The 15,596-nt window shown below is 45.2% G+C and overlaps 1 protein-coding gene, 1 non-coding gene and 1 pseudogene across 5 annotated transcripts in view; all 3 read right to left on the bottom strand.

Annotated features, from left to right (window-relative positions):
- Positions 1–7,673, bottom strand: part of LOC147897983 (RNA-binding (RRM/RBD/RNP motifs) family protein) — a 56,313-nt gene extending 48,640 nt beyond the window's left edge. For 2 of the 4 annotated variants that reach the window (XR_015541695.1, XM_087380791.1), the window contains exons 1-2: positions 7,328–7,673; positions 6,749–7,225 (exon numbers count right to left, since the gene is read on the bottom strand). Coding sequence is in view for 3 of the 4 variants with exons in the window: in XM_087380791.1 (XP_087236917.1) it covers positions 6,749–7,225; positions 7,328–7,540 (690 nt within the window). In the remaining variant the exon portion in view is untranslated. The remainder of the gene's footprint in view (positions 1–6,748; positions 7,226–7,327) is intronic. The other 2 variants (XM_087380792.1, XM_087380793.1) reach the window with 2 other exon arrangements.
- LOC147897984 (uncharacterized) lies at positions 890–1,660 on the bottom strand (annotated as a pseudogene).
- A 110-nt stretch (positions 7,674–7,783) lies between the features above and the next one.
- Positions 7,784–7,857, bottom strand: TRNAN-GUU (transfer RNA asparagine (anticodon GUU)). The gene has a single exon. It is a non-coding gene; the product is annotated as a tRNA-Asn (tRNA).
- Positions 7,858–15,596: the final 7,739 nt, after the last annotated feature.

Raw genomic sequence — 15,596 nt, 5'->3', positions numbered from 1 at the left:
TGCTTGACAACTCTAGATCTCTAAGCCCGCGTGCTCCACTGAGCATATGGAGACTCTCTGTCCAAACGATATCTTCCACCTTACTGTCTGGATACCAGCCTAGGTGGGCTGCCACTCTAGTTCAATCTGCAGCTTCTTCTGGGTCACCTTCTCCTCCTAAATGTAGGCCCAAGGCTGCCCCTATGCTGCTCCTGTCTATTGTTCTGAGGGCTACTCCAAGTGATGACAAATGAGGCCCCTAGGGCCCCCTTTTATAGGGGAGGCCCCTAGGTCCCCCTTTTATAGGGGCTGCTTGCCCCCTCGTACTGGCCGACTTTCTGCCCTCTACCAGCCAACTCAAACAGGCCTCCATCGATCCCTTCTTGTGATGCCTATAAAGCCCCCCTTGGGGGCATTCCTCCAGCCTGTGGCTGTCCCTTCCTGGCCCCGTGGCAGGCTACCACTGGCCCAGGCAGGCCTGCCCATATTCCAGCCTGTTCATGGGGTCATTACCAGCCCCAAACCTGCTTATCGGCCTTCCATAACTTGCTGCCTCTCTTGCAACTCTGTTCAGCCCTGTTCCAGGCCCTAGAAGGGTTCCAGCCAGTCCATACTGAGGTTTCCCTGCATATGCTTGTCCTCGCCATCCATGGACAGCCCTGTGGCACTCCTGCGCCACTTCTACCCACCATGGTGGACCTGACCTGCCAGGTATCTCCTCTCTTTCTCTGCTGCCCACATGGCAGCCCATGTGCTGCCCATGTGCTGCCCACATGGCAGCCTAATCCTAGCAATGAATGGTCCACCCACACCAAAACATGAAAGGCAAAACATCATAAAGAAAAGGCTGCCACAGCCCAGAAATAAAGCCTGAAATGCATGACAGTTCACAACCGATGAGGCTCAAGCCTCAAGCTGCATCTTCATCCTCATCCTCGTGCTCATCCTCCTCCTCCTCATCATCATCATCATCATCATCTGCATCAATGCCCGCACCCTCCTCATCCTCCTCCTCCTCCTCCTCATCACTATCATCCTCATCTGCCTCGCCATGGAACTCCAAAAGACTAGAGCTGCTTGAAGCTGCAGTAACATCCACCGTTCTTGTAAGTGTAACAATAGGGGCTGCAATGTCTTCTCCCTCTGTATCTGCTTGCCTCGCTAGCAGCCTATCATCATCCTTCTCCTTGTTGATCATTTCTAGGGTCACTTCTATCTTCTCAAATCCCCTTTCCTTGATTTTGGAAATGAGACGCAAATTAGTATGGATGTATACTAATTTCTCAGTATTCTTTGGAAGCAGCCTATTCCTTCTTTTAGTATGGATAAGAGAGAATGTGCTCCAACTCCTCTCACAAGGAGAAGCACATGTGCCTTGCAAGAGCACTCACAGAGCTAGCCGCTGCAAATTTGGGGTGTGAGCCCCAAATGTCTCCCACCATTTCACCCCTTGGTGCATTCTCTTATCATCCTTTGCAATCGCACGAGCAAATGTGCCCGACATGGATTTGTAAATATCCAACTCTTCACATAAGGTGCCCTGGCTGTCAACATCATACTTGGTGTACTGCTCTATGGCATCCATCCACCCATCGTGCACCTCCTTGTCACTATCTAGATTTTTCTCTCTCCAAATAGGATGGAGAACAAAAGCTGCCGCATGCAATGGAGAATGCATCATATCCCACCTATCAACACACAAGGCTCTAACATCAGCCAACTTTGGGAAGTTAATCCCATCAATAGTTGCCATCTTCTTGACCATCCGATCAGTGAGTTCATATACAAGTCCCATGGTAGCCCCTTCCCTGTCAGCCAGGCGAAGGATCTTCAAAATAGGTGCACAAAGCTTCACAATGAGTCTTGCATCTTGCCAAAATGAAGCACCCAATATAATAGAAGACACCTGTTGTGCTTTCACAATGTGTAACACCTTCTTCTTGCAATACTCATCACTGACAACCATGCGGCGCAATCCATTGTATACCCTCTCATCCAACAAGTTTGCTAACATGATAAACATGTAAGCAAACCGTGTTTGTGTTGGCTTCACCAATTCCTTCTTGTTGAATTTTCTATACATTGCTAACACGGTGTGTTTCCGGGTAACAAATGTCACAATCATGTTAGCATGTACCAACACTGGCTTCACCCATGCAAGCTTTCCAATGTCCTCAAACAAGAGGTCAAGGCAATGGCATGTGCATCTAGTATAGAAAATGTGAGGCCACTCTTCCTCCACCAATTCTCCTAGTCGCACACACTTACATGCATTGCCCACACACATGCACCACATTTTCAGCCCCAACATCAAGAATGGCATCTTTCAGTATCCCAAAGATGTACTCCCCTACCTTATACTGCCCACTTGTGTCCACGGACTTCAAGAAGGCTGAACCAAATATGCATAAGACCATGATATTGATTATAGGCCGGTGCCGAGTGTCAGACCAGCCATCACAAGTTATGGTGCAGCCATATTTTTTCCACTTATCCCGGAACTGTAGCATCTCTTGATCTATGCATACTGCTTCATTAGTTAGCTCCGTTGTGCGCAAAACATTGTGGGATGGAGGCTTGAAGGTAGACCCAACTTGGTCAATGGCACGAACCATCTCCAAAAGTAAGGGCTCCTCACCTTCCAATGAGGAATATCCTCTGCAAAGAAAAAACGACGGAGAGCAATGTATGCATCCTTCCGTGCCTGTGACTCCCATGCCTTGGCCAAGGCTCCCTTTGACATCTTCTGCTTCTTTTGCTTTGGCACATATGCATTGACAAATGCATTTCCACTTGCAATAAAACTCACTGAGGCATCTCCCAAATCAGCCACATCTTCAACAAGATGTTTTGTAGCAGTTTTCAAAGCCGCCTTTGCCTGCAATCTTCGACAAGTATCTTTCACATTTTTGGGAGGAGCGTCAACCCCCAAGCCTGTGAGCCCAAGAAAATATGTCCTTATACGTGTCGGTCCTCCATCCCATGAATGAGGGCAATATTTACATTTGCAAGTGTATTGGCCCTTCCCCAAAGGCTTTAAGGCCTCTACAAATTCCCATTCTGGTCCTTTTTGTCTTCCCATTTGCAGATCTGCAAGCTACAAATTTGCAAAAGAGGGCAAATAAGGCATTGGGCAAAGGAACAATTTCCAAAGAGGGCTTGAAGCCCTTGCAAGCAGCCCTGTTATCTAGCATCAACTAAAGAGAGAGCACTTGCTGCAAAACGGGGAAAGAGAGCAGCCATTGCAATTACCTTGACGCTTGGAGTAGGTAGAGCGTAGAGGCAGGCTGCGGGCTGCAACTGTACAGTGACCACTCACCTCCAAGGTAGGTAGAGGCTGCACAAACTCAAGAGTGAAGGTCTGAGGGGAGTCGGGACTCGGGACTGTCATCTATGTGCTGAAGAAGAGGGCAAAGGGCTGCCTAAATAGGCTCTTGAGGCAGCAAGGTCGGTTTGCAGGCGGGAGAGTCGGGTCATGGGCGTACAGCCTTTCTCGAGATTCGGGAGCCTTCACAAACGTGTTGTACGGAATAGAAAATAGGAGGCACATCAAAGTATAAGGTATAGATCCCGATTTCGCCCCCCCTAAAAAGTCACGTACGGAAAGCTGTACATACGGCCATACGGAACGCGTACGGCAAAAACATGAATTCTGAGCTTTCCAATCAAAGGTGTGACTTTGACTAGATCCCCTTCAAAAACATGCTCTACATCCAATGATAATCCCAATTCTTCTGTCTTAATTCCTAGTCTCAAATCTAGATCTTCTAAAATGAAATTATCGGTAGCTCCTAGATCAAAAAGAATTAAGGCATTCTAATCTCTTACTTTACCCCATGTGAGGCAAAGTTCTTAGTTTCCTGGTTCTGTGGTTCTACCCAACATATATGGGACTCCTCCCGCCACAAGTTTGGCAGTTCTCTTGGCGTTTTTTACTCCCTTGGACCCGCAGACCTTTCGGGGCACTAGGTAGCCATATGCCCTTCTTTTCCACAAAGGAAACACTTACCCTCCTTCAACTTGTTCTGGAGTAAACTTTGACTTCCCTTTGAAAGGCTTGAATGGGCCCCTCGGCTTCTGAGGCTAAGATCTCTTTGAGCCTTGGGTTCGTGCCACAACCCTCTTGTATCCACACCCTTCCCATTTTCTGCCATAGTGTGAAGGAGGTCTTCCCTTAACAGTTCAGCCACAGAAGCTGAATGCATCAAATCTCCGAGCTTCGTCTTCTTTGAATCAATCAATGCTTACTTGAGTTCGTATGTTGGGAAGCAATCCCGCTCGATACTTCCAAATCTTCGGATTTTCTGAAATTTCTTTGAAGGGTGTGATCTGAAGATAAGCTGTCCAAAACTTTTGATTATATGTCTCGATGGTGTTGGAGGCTGCCATGCACACACTTTCCAAGGCTGAATGAACCATCAAAGAAATTCTTGGGCAAAAACTGCTCATAAAACTGCTTCTTAAAGTCTTTCCATGTCTTTGGAGTCTCTTCTGCAACTAGAAGAGCTCCCCACCAAGCACTGGCACTGTTTATCAGGTGAAGACTTACAATCTTTAACTTGGACTTCTCGCGATAGTGCCCCGTTTTGAAGGCTATATCAAACTGATGAATGAGCTGCAAAGCATTTTGAGTGGCTCCATACTTTCCATTAAAAGTAGTAAACTTGACTGACTTACCACCTTCCTTGAAGTCTTTGCTTCGAGATCTGGATCTCCTTCTTCTGCGCTTATGACGAGAGCGTCCCGGGATCGAAAAGAAGATGCGGAAGAGAAGAAGAAGAACTAGAAGAGGATAGGCTTGAATTGGGAGATCTTCTTCCATGCTTTCGGCTTCGTCTCCTGTGAGGCTTCGAGCTCGTCCCTCCTTTTCTTGAAGTATGACGCTTCTGGTGCGATGCAGGACTCCAGGAACACTTCCTTGAAGTATGTGAATGCTTAGAGATGTCTTTTGATGGAGAAAAGAGAGAAAGCTCTTGATCTCCCTTTTCTTTTGGTGATATTGAAACTTGCTTGGTCATCATCTCCTCGGATAGATGCTGAAATTGAGGCTTTCACTTCAAAGACTGAAACTCCTTGATCTTTGCTTTCACAAATCCTTCACTAAAGTCATCTTCAGATCCCTTAGAATATTTCTTCTTGAGCTTACCCTTAGCCCCAACCTTGCCATTGCCCAAAGCAACAAAGACCTTGTCATCACCAACTCTCTCAAACAACTTTTGTAGCCACCTCCTGGAACGACAATGGACCGAGCTTCATGAGTGGCTTGGATTTCTCTCAAACTGACAAGGTTGTCATCAACCCATTGTAGCTCCTTGGAAGTTTGCTGGCTATGAGCGCAGACAAATGATTGCTATCCATATTCTGACCAACCGCCACTGGTCAATCTATGAGAGCCTTCACCTTCATGGGCAATTATTAACATTCCCCTAGTGTGAGTGGAAAGTCACAATGTGTGGTATTGGAACCCACAGGAATCAAGTACAAATGACATCTAACACATACAAAATCCGATACAAACGCACCCTCATGGTGTACCTCACACCTGCAGTACTCAAGGTGCTCAGCCTGGTACCAAAATAGTGCGATGTGGTACTGCGACAAGTCCCCTTTCCTCTTGTTGTCATGTGCTCTTCTAGAGCTTCATTGGCTTGCTGTTGGTTGAAGGAAGTAAAACCCTATGGACCCTTAAAGTGCTCAGCCTGGTACCAAAATAGTGCGATGTGGTACTGCGACAAGTCCCCATTCCTCTTGTTGTCATGTGCTCTTCTGGAGCTTCATTGGCTTGCTGTTGGTTGAGGGAAGTAAAACCCTATGGACCCTTAAATAAGGGAGGGAGGTGCTGGTCTGCTCCCCTTCCCTTAAAACTGGTCCCTAGTCTGTCCAAGGGCTGACACCAATATATGGTGAGGCGCAGCCTGCCCTCCTACCTGGACCAGTCGATTCAGACCTAGAAGGACCAACCAGTCATGAAGACATCAGCCATCCCAAGCAGAGACCAACTCCACCTGTCAGCCGACCATGAGATAAGCCAACCTTGCCCACCAAATAGCCGTCGTTCACCTAAAATTTAAACCACATCTCAGCTGCAAAACGCATACATAAGGCTGGCCCACGCGGTCCCTAAAACAGCTCATATGGATCGGGCATATGAACAGCCCATTGTGGACCAATCCACTCACTCCCTAGCCTAAATCTACAAAGCCCTAAGTGTGATGTGTGCTGTTCTAGTCTAGCCCTACATCATCCTCATATGGGGCTCACAACTCCAGCGAAAGCAGTAAGATGCATCAAATGATATTTGCCTCGGATTAGGCTTTAGCTCTGATTATAAAGCCTAACCCTATAGTGACTTAGATCAACATCTATTGTGGACCAATCCACTCACTCCCTAGCCTAGATCTACACAGCACTAATTGCGATGTGTGCTCTTCTAATCTAGTCCTAAAGTCATCCTCATAATCCAGCGGAAGCAGTAAGATGCATTAAATGATATTTGCCTCGGATTAGGGTTTAGCTCTGAAGCCTAACCCTATATTGACTTAGACAAACATCTAGCCTGTTCGACTAGGCCATCCTGTTTAATCCACACTGCATGCAGTGAGGTATCCTGCAAATAGGGTTCGTCAATATGAAAATAATCAGCACATATTGAGCGAATTATACAGGATAAGGTGCAGAATTCGATAATTCTGGGTGTCATATTGAAGTTATACATATGCAGATAAACTCAAAATCCACAATTGTACAGTTTAACATAGTAGATAACAACCACCTGCTGTTGTTGTGGAAGAGAAAAGATGTCTGCAGTTGAGAGGGGTGCCTGATAAACAGCTTGGTATGTGTATTGCGGGGCTTGCACGACGGCTGGCTGCTGTGTCTGTGGTTGGTATTGTTGTGATTGATATTGCATATATTGCTGCTGCTGCTGATATTGCTGCGGCTGAGGGTTCTGCTGCTGAAGGTGTATAGGCACAGGAAAATAAGAAGCTGATGTCCCAGGGTTTGAAGCAGGATTTGAAGGTGGAGGTGGCGGAAAAGCTAAACCAGATGTCGAGTATGTGAATTGGGAAGAGGCAGAAGTTGGAAGCCCGGCTGACACCGAAAGAGATGACGAGACTGTCGTGGTTGAAGTCCCCCCTGCAGGACTGACTAGCCAAGGGGTAGCAGTCACCTGTCCAGTTGAAATGGGGGGGCTAGCTAGCGGTGGAAGCGAAGGTGGTTTTGGAGGGGGAGGTCTCGAAGGCGACTGCAATTCAACAAGAAAGAATATGTAAGGGCTATAATTGATTGGAAGCAGACATGAGAAGCAAAAAATCCCTGAAACAGTGAAAGATCCCAGGACAGTTACCTGTGATAGGAATAGGGAAGTCGACGAAGAAGACGTGGAAGGCTGGGCAGACAAAGATGCAACAGGGGGAGATGAAATGACACTAATTGGACTTGGAACGGGCCGTGGGGGAGGAGGCAAAGGAGGTCGGGGAACCAGAGGAGCGGAAAGCTCGGAGCCCAATTCCTTCATCTCCTGCTCGAAGCGCTCCAATTCACTGAGGAGCATGGCCATCTCGGTTTTGCTGTATGTGAATTGTGCAGGGGGTAATTATTTGACGCCCTCCTGCGGGAAAGAGGATTGCAACAGCAACATAGCCGATGTGGGCAATTCTGAAAGAGGCTAGCCAAGGCCTTGGAGAAAGAGAAAAAGAGGACGGGTAGCAAAATTTGTTGTTAATAGTGTTCACTTTAAAAAGAAAGGGCACAAGACGTGCGCTTTTGCACTAAAACATAAAACTTGCACTCTCTTCCAAAACGCTAGAAGGAGGGCTTGAACCTCCGACCTTGTGGTTAACAGCCACACGCTCTAACCAACTGAGCTATTCCAGCGTGTGTACTTCATTAAGGAAAACACAAAATTATTTCTTTTTTTAACGTCAATTCTGCCACCTATGTTCTTTTTAAGTTGGCCTAAAACCCCTCGAGAGAGATGTTTTTAACATGATAATATTTTTAATATGTTTTTAAAACAATAAGTTTTAAGAGATTTTTACATGAACAGCCTAGTCCATGAAAGGGAAAGGAGGCCTCTCCTTAAGCCACGCGAACAACAAGGAGCCCTTTGATTTCTTATGATTTAAGGGTGTTAAGCCTTTCATAACTTCCATCCACCTGTCATGACTCATGATCGATCTTTGTTGCACATGATTTGTCTTCTTCAACCTCCCAATAGCCCATCCATCATTGCCTCCTTGCTCGCTTCCATTGTTATCGGCCCCGTTCTCCCATCCTCTAGCACTAACTCATGCTCAACAAATCGATCTTTTCTGGCTTCAATCTGGAAGAGTGGTTTGGTAGAAATATCCCGCGATTGCATCCACATCTGGGCTCACTCTAGGTATTGTGTATCCTCACACTGCCAACACTCCCCCTCATTTTTGCAAGATGTGCTTGACATGAGATTCCTTGCCACACCCTCCCCTCGTGCCTGTGTGCCCCCTTTGAAATTCATGTCATTGTAATTTCTCTTTGTATATAGTAATCTAAAAACTATGGCACGATGGACACATCGTAGAAACCTATGGGTGTAGGACGAGCGTATAAAAAACTATTGAGGAGCTGCAATTGAGGAAGCTGGCTGCACGCAGTGGAGAGAGTCATCAGAGACAAAGAATAAGCTGTTTTTTCATGAAGGCATGCGTCGTCTAGGAACCAAATGCTCCCTCATCATAGAGCGAGGGATTTTTTGCATTGTGGGTAAGCAAGTCTGCCTAAGGAGAGTAAGAGCGAAACAATTATGACCTTGCGCTACAAAGAAGGGAAGCCGATATGCAACCTAGCACCAAGACAGCATGAAAATGGTCGTGAAGGAACTCGATGAGGGCCCTTGTGTTACGATCCATCTCAATATTTGCACTTTGATGTTTTGGATTTAAAAACAACTTTGAATTGCACTCATTGAAGGAATTGAATCTCTTTTTGCCTTGGCTATCAGACCTTCCACGCATGTCGATTGCTCTTAAAGTATTCAAAGAGATGATGAGTCTTGCTACAAGCTGATTGTTGGAGTTTTTAGTTGCAAATTCATTTAGAAAGCTCAGATTGAGCACTTTAGCACACAAAAAAGGCCATTCATAGGACTTGTCTCATTCATAAACCACAATTGATGGTTTTGTAAAATCAAGAGAGGCTCAATGAACAATTTCGCTAACATAAATTATTAAAGTTTAATTCTCTTTTTTTGGTTATTTGATTTACTAAATTTGGGAATTTGGGAGACGGGTCTTATTGGTTATTGGGAATTGTAGTCGTCCAAAAGAAGCACGAATTATCTTTGATAAAATGCCTGGATGCAATATAGTGTCTTGGAATATCATGATCTCAATATCATCATCTCAATATATGTAGAACAAGGATACTAATAGGAGGAACTATAGCTTTTTCCATAGATGCAACTAGCAGGCATGAAAATAAATGGCAGTACCTACGTCAATGTTTTGTCGATGTGCAATGGCCATGCAGCCCTAATAGAGGGTAAAACAATCCATGTAAGTGCCATTGATAGTAGACTTGGGTGAGAGGTTACTTTGGGAAATGCCCTCCTTTGCATGTATAGTATATGTTGGAGGGTGGATGAGGCAAGGAGGATGGAGGCTACTATGGGAAATATGCCCTCCTTTGCATGTACTATATATGTGGGAGGGTGAACGAGGCAAGGAGCATGTTTGAGAAAATACAAGATAGGAGTGTGGTGTCATGGAATGCCATAATTTTAGCATATGATCACCATGGGCATGGCCAAGAGGCTTTTGAACTCGTTCAATAGATGCAAGAACAATGCTTGGAACCAAATGAGTTGCCTGAATGCAATATAGTGTCTTGGAATATCATGATCTCAATATATGTAGAACAAGAGGAGGAAGTCTAGCTTTTTCAACAACAAATGCATATCTGCGTGTGCAAGCATGATAGCCCTCCAAGAGTGTAAGATGATCTAAGCCTTTGCTAATGTGAGTGGCTTCGAGCACATGAGGTTGTAAGTAATGCGCTTGTCAACATGTATGGTAAGTGTGGTAGTGTGGAGGATGCATGGGAGTTGTTGAAAACAATGCCAAAAATAAGTATGGTAACCTGGACAGCCTTGATTATAGCATATTCCCAACATGTTAATAGGCAACAAAGCCTTTCATCTCTTCTATCAAATGCAGGATGAAGGAATGCAACCTAATGAGATCAACTTTGTTAACATAATATCTGCATGCAGCCTAGTGGACGAGGGCTACTATTAATTTTATTCCATGAGCCAAGAAAAACAGAATCACGGCAATCATGCATGGGAGTTGTTCAAAACAATGCCCAAAATCAGTATGGTAACATGGAATGCCTTGACTATAGGATATGCCCAGCATGGTAATAGCAACAAAGCCTTTCATCTCTTCTATCAAATGCAGGATGAAGTGCTGAAGCCTAATGAGATTAGTTAGGGTGAGTATGGTAAGTGTGGTAGTGTGGAGGATGCATGGTAGTTGTTCAAAACAATGACCAAAAGAAGTATGGTAACATGGACTGCCTTGATTGCAGCATATGCCCAGCATGGTAATAGCAACAAAGCCTTTCATCTCTTTTATCAAATGCAGGATGAAGGGCTGAAGCCTAATGAGATCTGCTTTGTTAGCATAATCTCTACATGTAGCCATGCTGGCGTGGTGGATGAGGGATGCTATTATCTGCAGAGTTAATGTAGCATTTGATTGCATAGGAGAGGGGAAAGGATCAGATACCACGCCATTTTGCATTGTTGGGTTGGATGGGTCACCATTGCACTTGCAAACCCCCAAATGATAAGGAAAGAGGTGCAGGACACCCACAGTAATGGGCTTGAGATGGCTGTCATGTGAAGACAATGTGTAGGTGCCAGCCACATGGACAAATCTAAAATGGCGAGTGGTTGCTAATGTGCATAATCTTGCTGTGTCAATAGTAGGAAACCAAATGTGGGCAGCATCATGCTTGCCACATGGGACACATGGAAGGCCCATACATGTGGGCTAGGCACCCTGGTAAAAGGCAGGATTTGGCGTAAAGAGAGCCCATTAAAGGGGCACAAATGCAAGGTTGAAAGGGTCATTTAATGGTGTTAACCAATAGGTTAACAATAGACCACCGCCGGTTGGCAATGTCATTTGATGGATGATGGCAAATTCATAGACCTAGGATTGTGCCTTGGAGCCAAATAGGCCCAATATGGTTGTAAAAGAATGAGGAAAGAGAGTGGTATATAGGGAATAGAGTTGGCCCTCCCTTCAAAAGGTGACATGTATAAAAGGCCAAGTGGTTGACTTTGGTCTTCATTGTTGGATGCACAAGTTTGGAATACAAGCTCCCTCTTCTCTTCCAAGAGTGTTTTTGGGTGTTCTCTTGTTTCCTTGAGTGCCTTTGTGTTTGCCACTCCATCCCCATTCATTCTCCTCTTCTCCTCCCCTTCTCCCTCTCTTCTCCCATCTCCTCTTTCCCTCTTTCTCTCGTGGAAACACATTGCAACAATCTGAGAGCCCCTTGAGTGACACTTGCGGACAGCTCGTGCTTTGCATTGCTCTCACAAGGAATAGCTTGGAGTGGAGGCTCCATCAGCATTCCTTCAAGATACTTGGAGCTTTGTTAGTGGAGTTGTAGGAGTGGAATGATTGAAGAAGCATGAGTTTTAGTGGAAGGAAAAAGAAGAAGCATTCATTTTTTATTGGAAAACATTTTGGATAATTTGAGGCTTGCTTTTTATGTTTTTAGTGTTTTAAGTTGGTAGGAAGATAGTATGGAAGATCGCTAAGGAGTGTATGGTGTCAAAACTCACAAAAAACAACCAAGAATGATGAATCATGCTGAAAATGGAAGTGGTTTTCAGTGTTAACAGTCACCTCTTCAAGAAATCTCTCATTTTGCATTCAAATGTTGTTTTTCTTTCTTGTTTTTTGCATTGAGTAGGTAGACTAGGTAGTTTAGCATCCCCCTATCACAAAAAAACACAAACAAGAACTTCAAAATCATAAAAAATCATCAAAAACCATACGATAAAACTGCGAGCTCCTATCCCCATGACCCATCGGCTTAGCCCTATCCCCATGACCTGACACATGTCAGTACCTAACCCATCGCCCTAATTAATTACTGTCAGTAGTCAGCTATCCCTCCGATCAAACAAGCGTTGACCTGGAACTTTAGCTCTATCCAACCGTCGTTGCTTTAGCTCTATCTCGTCGGTCAAATAGGCATTCACTCGTTGCCTTATCCCTATCCCACCAATCGTTACTTTAGCTCTATCCCCACGCCTCGTTGCTTTAGCTCTATCCCCACGGGTCATTGCCTTAGCTCTATCCCCATTGGTTGTTGCCTTAGCTCAATCCCCACGGGTCGTTGCTTTAGCACTATCCTGCTGGTCAAATAGGCATTGACTCGTTGTTTTAGCTCTATCCCGCTGGTCATTGCTTTAACTCTATCCCACCAACCTGCTATCTAGTCGATCGTTGCTTTAGCTCTATCTCACCAGTCAAACATGCGTTGACTCGTTGCTTTAGCTCTATCCCGTCGGTCGTTGCTTTAACTCTATCCCACCGACCTGCTATCCCATTGGTCGTTGCTTTAACTCTATCCCACCAACCTACTATCCCATCGGTCATGGCCTTAGCTCTATCCTGCCAATCATTGCCTTAGGTCTATCCCCACGTCTGTAGGGAAGCCACAAGGGGTTGTCGCCCTTGACCCTGCGTCGAGAGGTGGACTCAACTTAGAATTGGGGCCTCAACTGTGCCAATGAACACAGGATCTTGAGATCAGGAAGAGTCTTACAAGCTCATCCTGAGCCTAAAGACATTGCCTCAAATACCATCTTGTCGACCTCCATACCTAGCTTGGCATCCTCAAGATCAACAAGCTCAAAAGTTGGTTCTCACATCTTGCAATAGCCATTGCCATGTGAATTATTTTGCTCGGAATAGTTCATGAGTCATAGAGACATGGGTGAATTCTCTAATGTTAGAGCCTCAGTGGCTCTGAACTCCATCTCTAATGATCTCCACTCTCCTACCCCATCTACACCGGCAACTAGAATAAGGGAAACCTTTTCCAATATCATGGGAAGGTTTGGATTGACAGACCCAGCAGAATTGCTAAACCCATTCGCTCGGCAAACTAGAGCTCCATAAGAACCTCAAGTGCCAGCCCACCCGCAAGTGTCAAAAGCAATGCTCTAGGAACCAAGTCCCACTATACCTATGGGCAATCAACCCCCATTGTACCAATTATTTAATGATAGACAGTCTTATGGGGATGGATATGGACCCAGATTCTCACAAGGGTCCCAAATGTGAGAGCAAAGGGGTAACCTCAAAGGCCCACAATTAAGAACCTCCACCTCGGAAGCCCCCATGATTCCTCCTTGGCAACAAAACATGGGAGATATTCCCTACCCAACTACTGCCTCTTATAAGCCTATGCATGCAGGGAACATACCACTCCCTAGAGGACCTCCAATCCATCCTGTTAGGCCCAACCAAACCCAAGTCACAATGCAAACGCCTAGTGGGCTTGGATTCTCCCCTCCGAAGCTTGTGCCATCGAATCCATGGAACCCTTCATTAGGACCACCAAAGTATGGGATAGGGCCCACCATACTACAACCTCCTCGTGTATTGCAAATCCTTAGCTTTCTCTAATATGTCCCAAATAGCACAAGCTTCAACCTCAGAAGCAACTAAGGATACAAGCATGACGCCCAAGGTGCTAAACATGGAAGAGTTGGCAAGAGATCTATTAAACAGTTGAGCCAACAATGGAAGTTAGAAGCACCAAAAGATGCTCCTAGTAACCCCCATCTATAACCACAAAGAGATAACATATGGTGTGGGGTATGCAATGGAAATCATCCCACTAAGGAGTGCCCTCATCTTAGGGCAGGGCCGGGCAGGGCCAACACTCTATTGTGCCCATTGTGTTCATTGGGGAAATCATGATACATCTCATGTCGTTATCCTAGGGTCATTCCGCAATCCATGTATCAACAAAGGCCACATCTGCCATTGCCTGCACTGCCCAATCTGTCCAATCAGGCACAATTGGCAATACAAGGAGCTAGATCAGGCAATTAAGGGCTATTTAGGGCTTAAAATATTCCATTAGCCCCACCATTATTGGGATCTCAACCACCAGAACCATGAATTACTCCCCTGAATCAAGTATTGGTGGAAGAGCTACCTAGTGATTGGGGCGACCCTGAACCTGCCTTTAGTGGAAATGAGTACCCCTAATATGGTGATAATGCAAATCGGTCCAACACTATAAGTCACTACATTATACAAGATGACCAATGCATTCTAGTCTACCAAATGGCACCGCTTTCTCAAACAATGGGAGATAGGAACAACTTCACCAAGACACAACCCACTCAATGCCCTATGTGTCAAGGGCCCCACAAATCCAATGAGTGTTCCCTCAAGGGAGCAATGAATCAGAATGTCACATGTGCACCAACGTCTAATACACCACCACCATTGTGCACTGGGTGTGGTGTGGACCATCTTTTTAAGGATTGCCCGATGAGAAGGCCATCTAAGACCATAAGCCTTAACTTGTTAAGCATTGAAAGAGGCCAAGTCTCATTAATATCCTTGAATGTAATCACAAGGTTGCAAGCTAAATCCCTTAATAAAGAGCTTCGCACAAAAGGGAAAAAGCTAGCACGGCTCAGCCTAGTAGGGAGGCAACTAAGTAAGCCGTAAGGGTGTAGTGAAGATTGGGAAGGGACACAATAAGGTCATCATCCAAGATGGGTCAGATGAAGACACGGTCTCCTTAGCAACCTCCTCCTACTCTGGTGGTACCTTATCAAATAGTGGCAGCAACAAACACCTGCATGAGGCAAATGAGGGAACAATAAGGGCCTCAGCCCATGGCCAAGCCACAACACGTAAGGGTCACGGTGAATATCCCAACCCATGGGTGGGGAAACAATGTCTCACCGAGGCACAGAAATTGGTACCCAAGTGCCAAGAGGAATGTGAGTAGAGGCTCAAGGCAAGCTAGAGTGCTGATACAATTCATCCAAGACATGAGATAAATACTCAAGCCTCAAAAGCCTTGCAAATACATGAAAGGGTAGATGAAGAAGGGGTGTCATGCCCTTCAATAGAGGGATCCACCCTAATGCAATGAATGTTTGAAGAAGACCCCACCCTACAACCCTTAAAAGAGGATGCTGAAAGGTCCTTACATGGCTTAGAAGAGTCATAATCAATAGGCAGGGAACCTGTCATTGGTCCTCGAGACATTGCTAGTTTAGCTATTTGCCCTTATTATTATTCTTTTTTATGCTTAACCCTAGTACCCACTTAACCATTTGAGCCTTCCTATGTCATATCAGTTTTAACTTAGAGGACTTTCCTAGAACCCTAAGTGCAATAAACCTCTTCAGCCATAGTCCTCATATTAGGGGTTTGTATAGTGTATTATCAGACTTGCTTTTTTTAAGTTCTTTCAATATTCCAACTATCATAGGTCTTCGGGAATGTTGGCTATTTATATAAATATGAAGTGAGATGTAATATTTCATGACTTTGTCCTTGATAATGTTTGGATTTCAT

The sequence above is a fragment of the Dipteris shenzhenensis genome, chromosome 10, assembly GCF_047967505.1.
Source record: "Dipteris shenzhenensis isolate YYH24624 ecotype China chromosome 10, Dip_SZ_1.0, whole genome shotgun sequence".
Classification (NCBI taxonomy): Eukaryota; Viridiplantae; Streptophyta; class Polypodiopsida; order Gleicheniales; family Dipteridaceae; genus Dipteris; species Dipteris shenzhenensis.
Note: the sequence above shows the minus strand (reverse complement) of the source record. Positions and strands in the feature narration are given on the sequence as shown.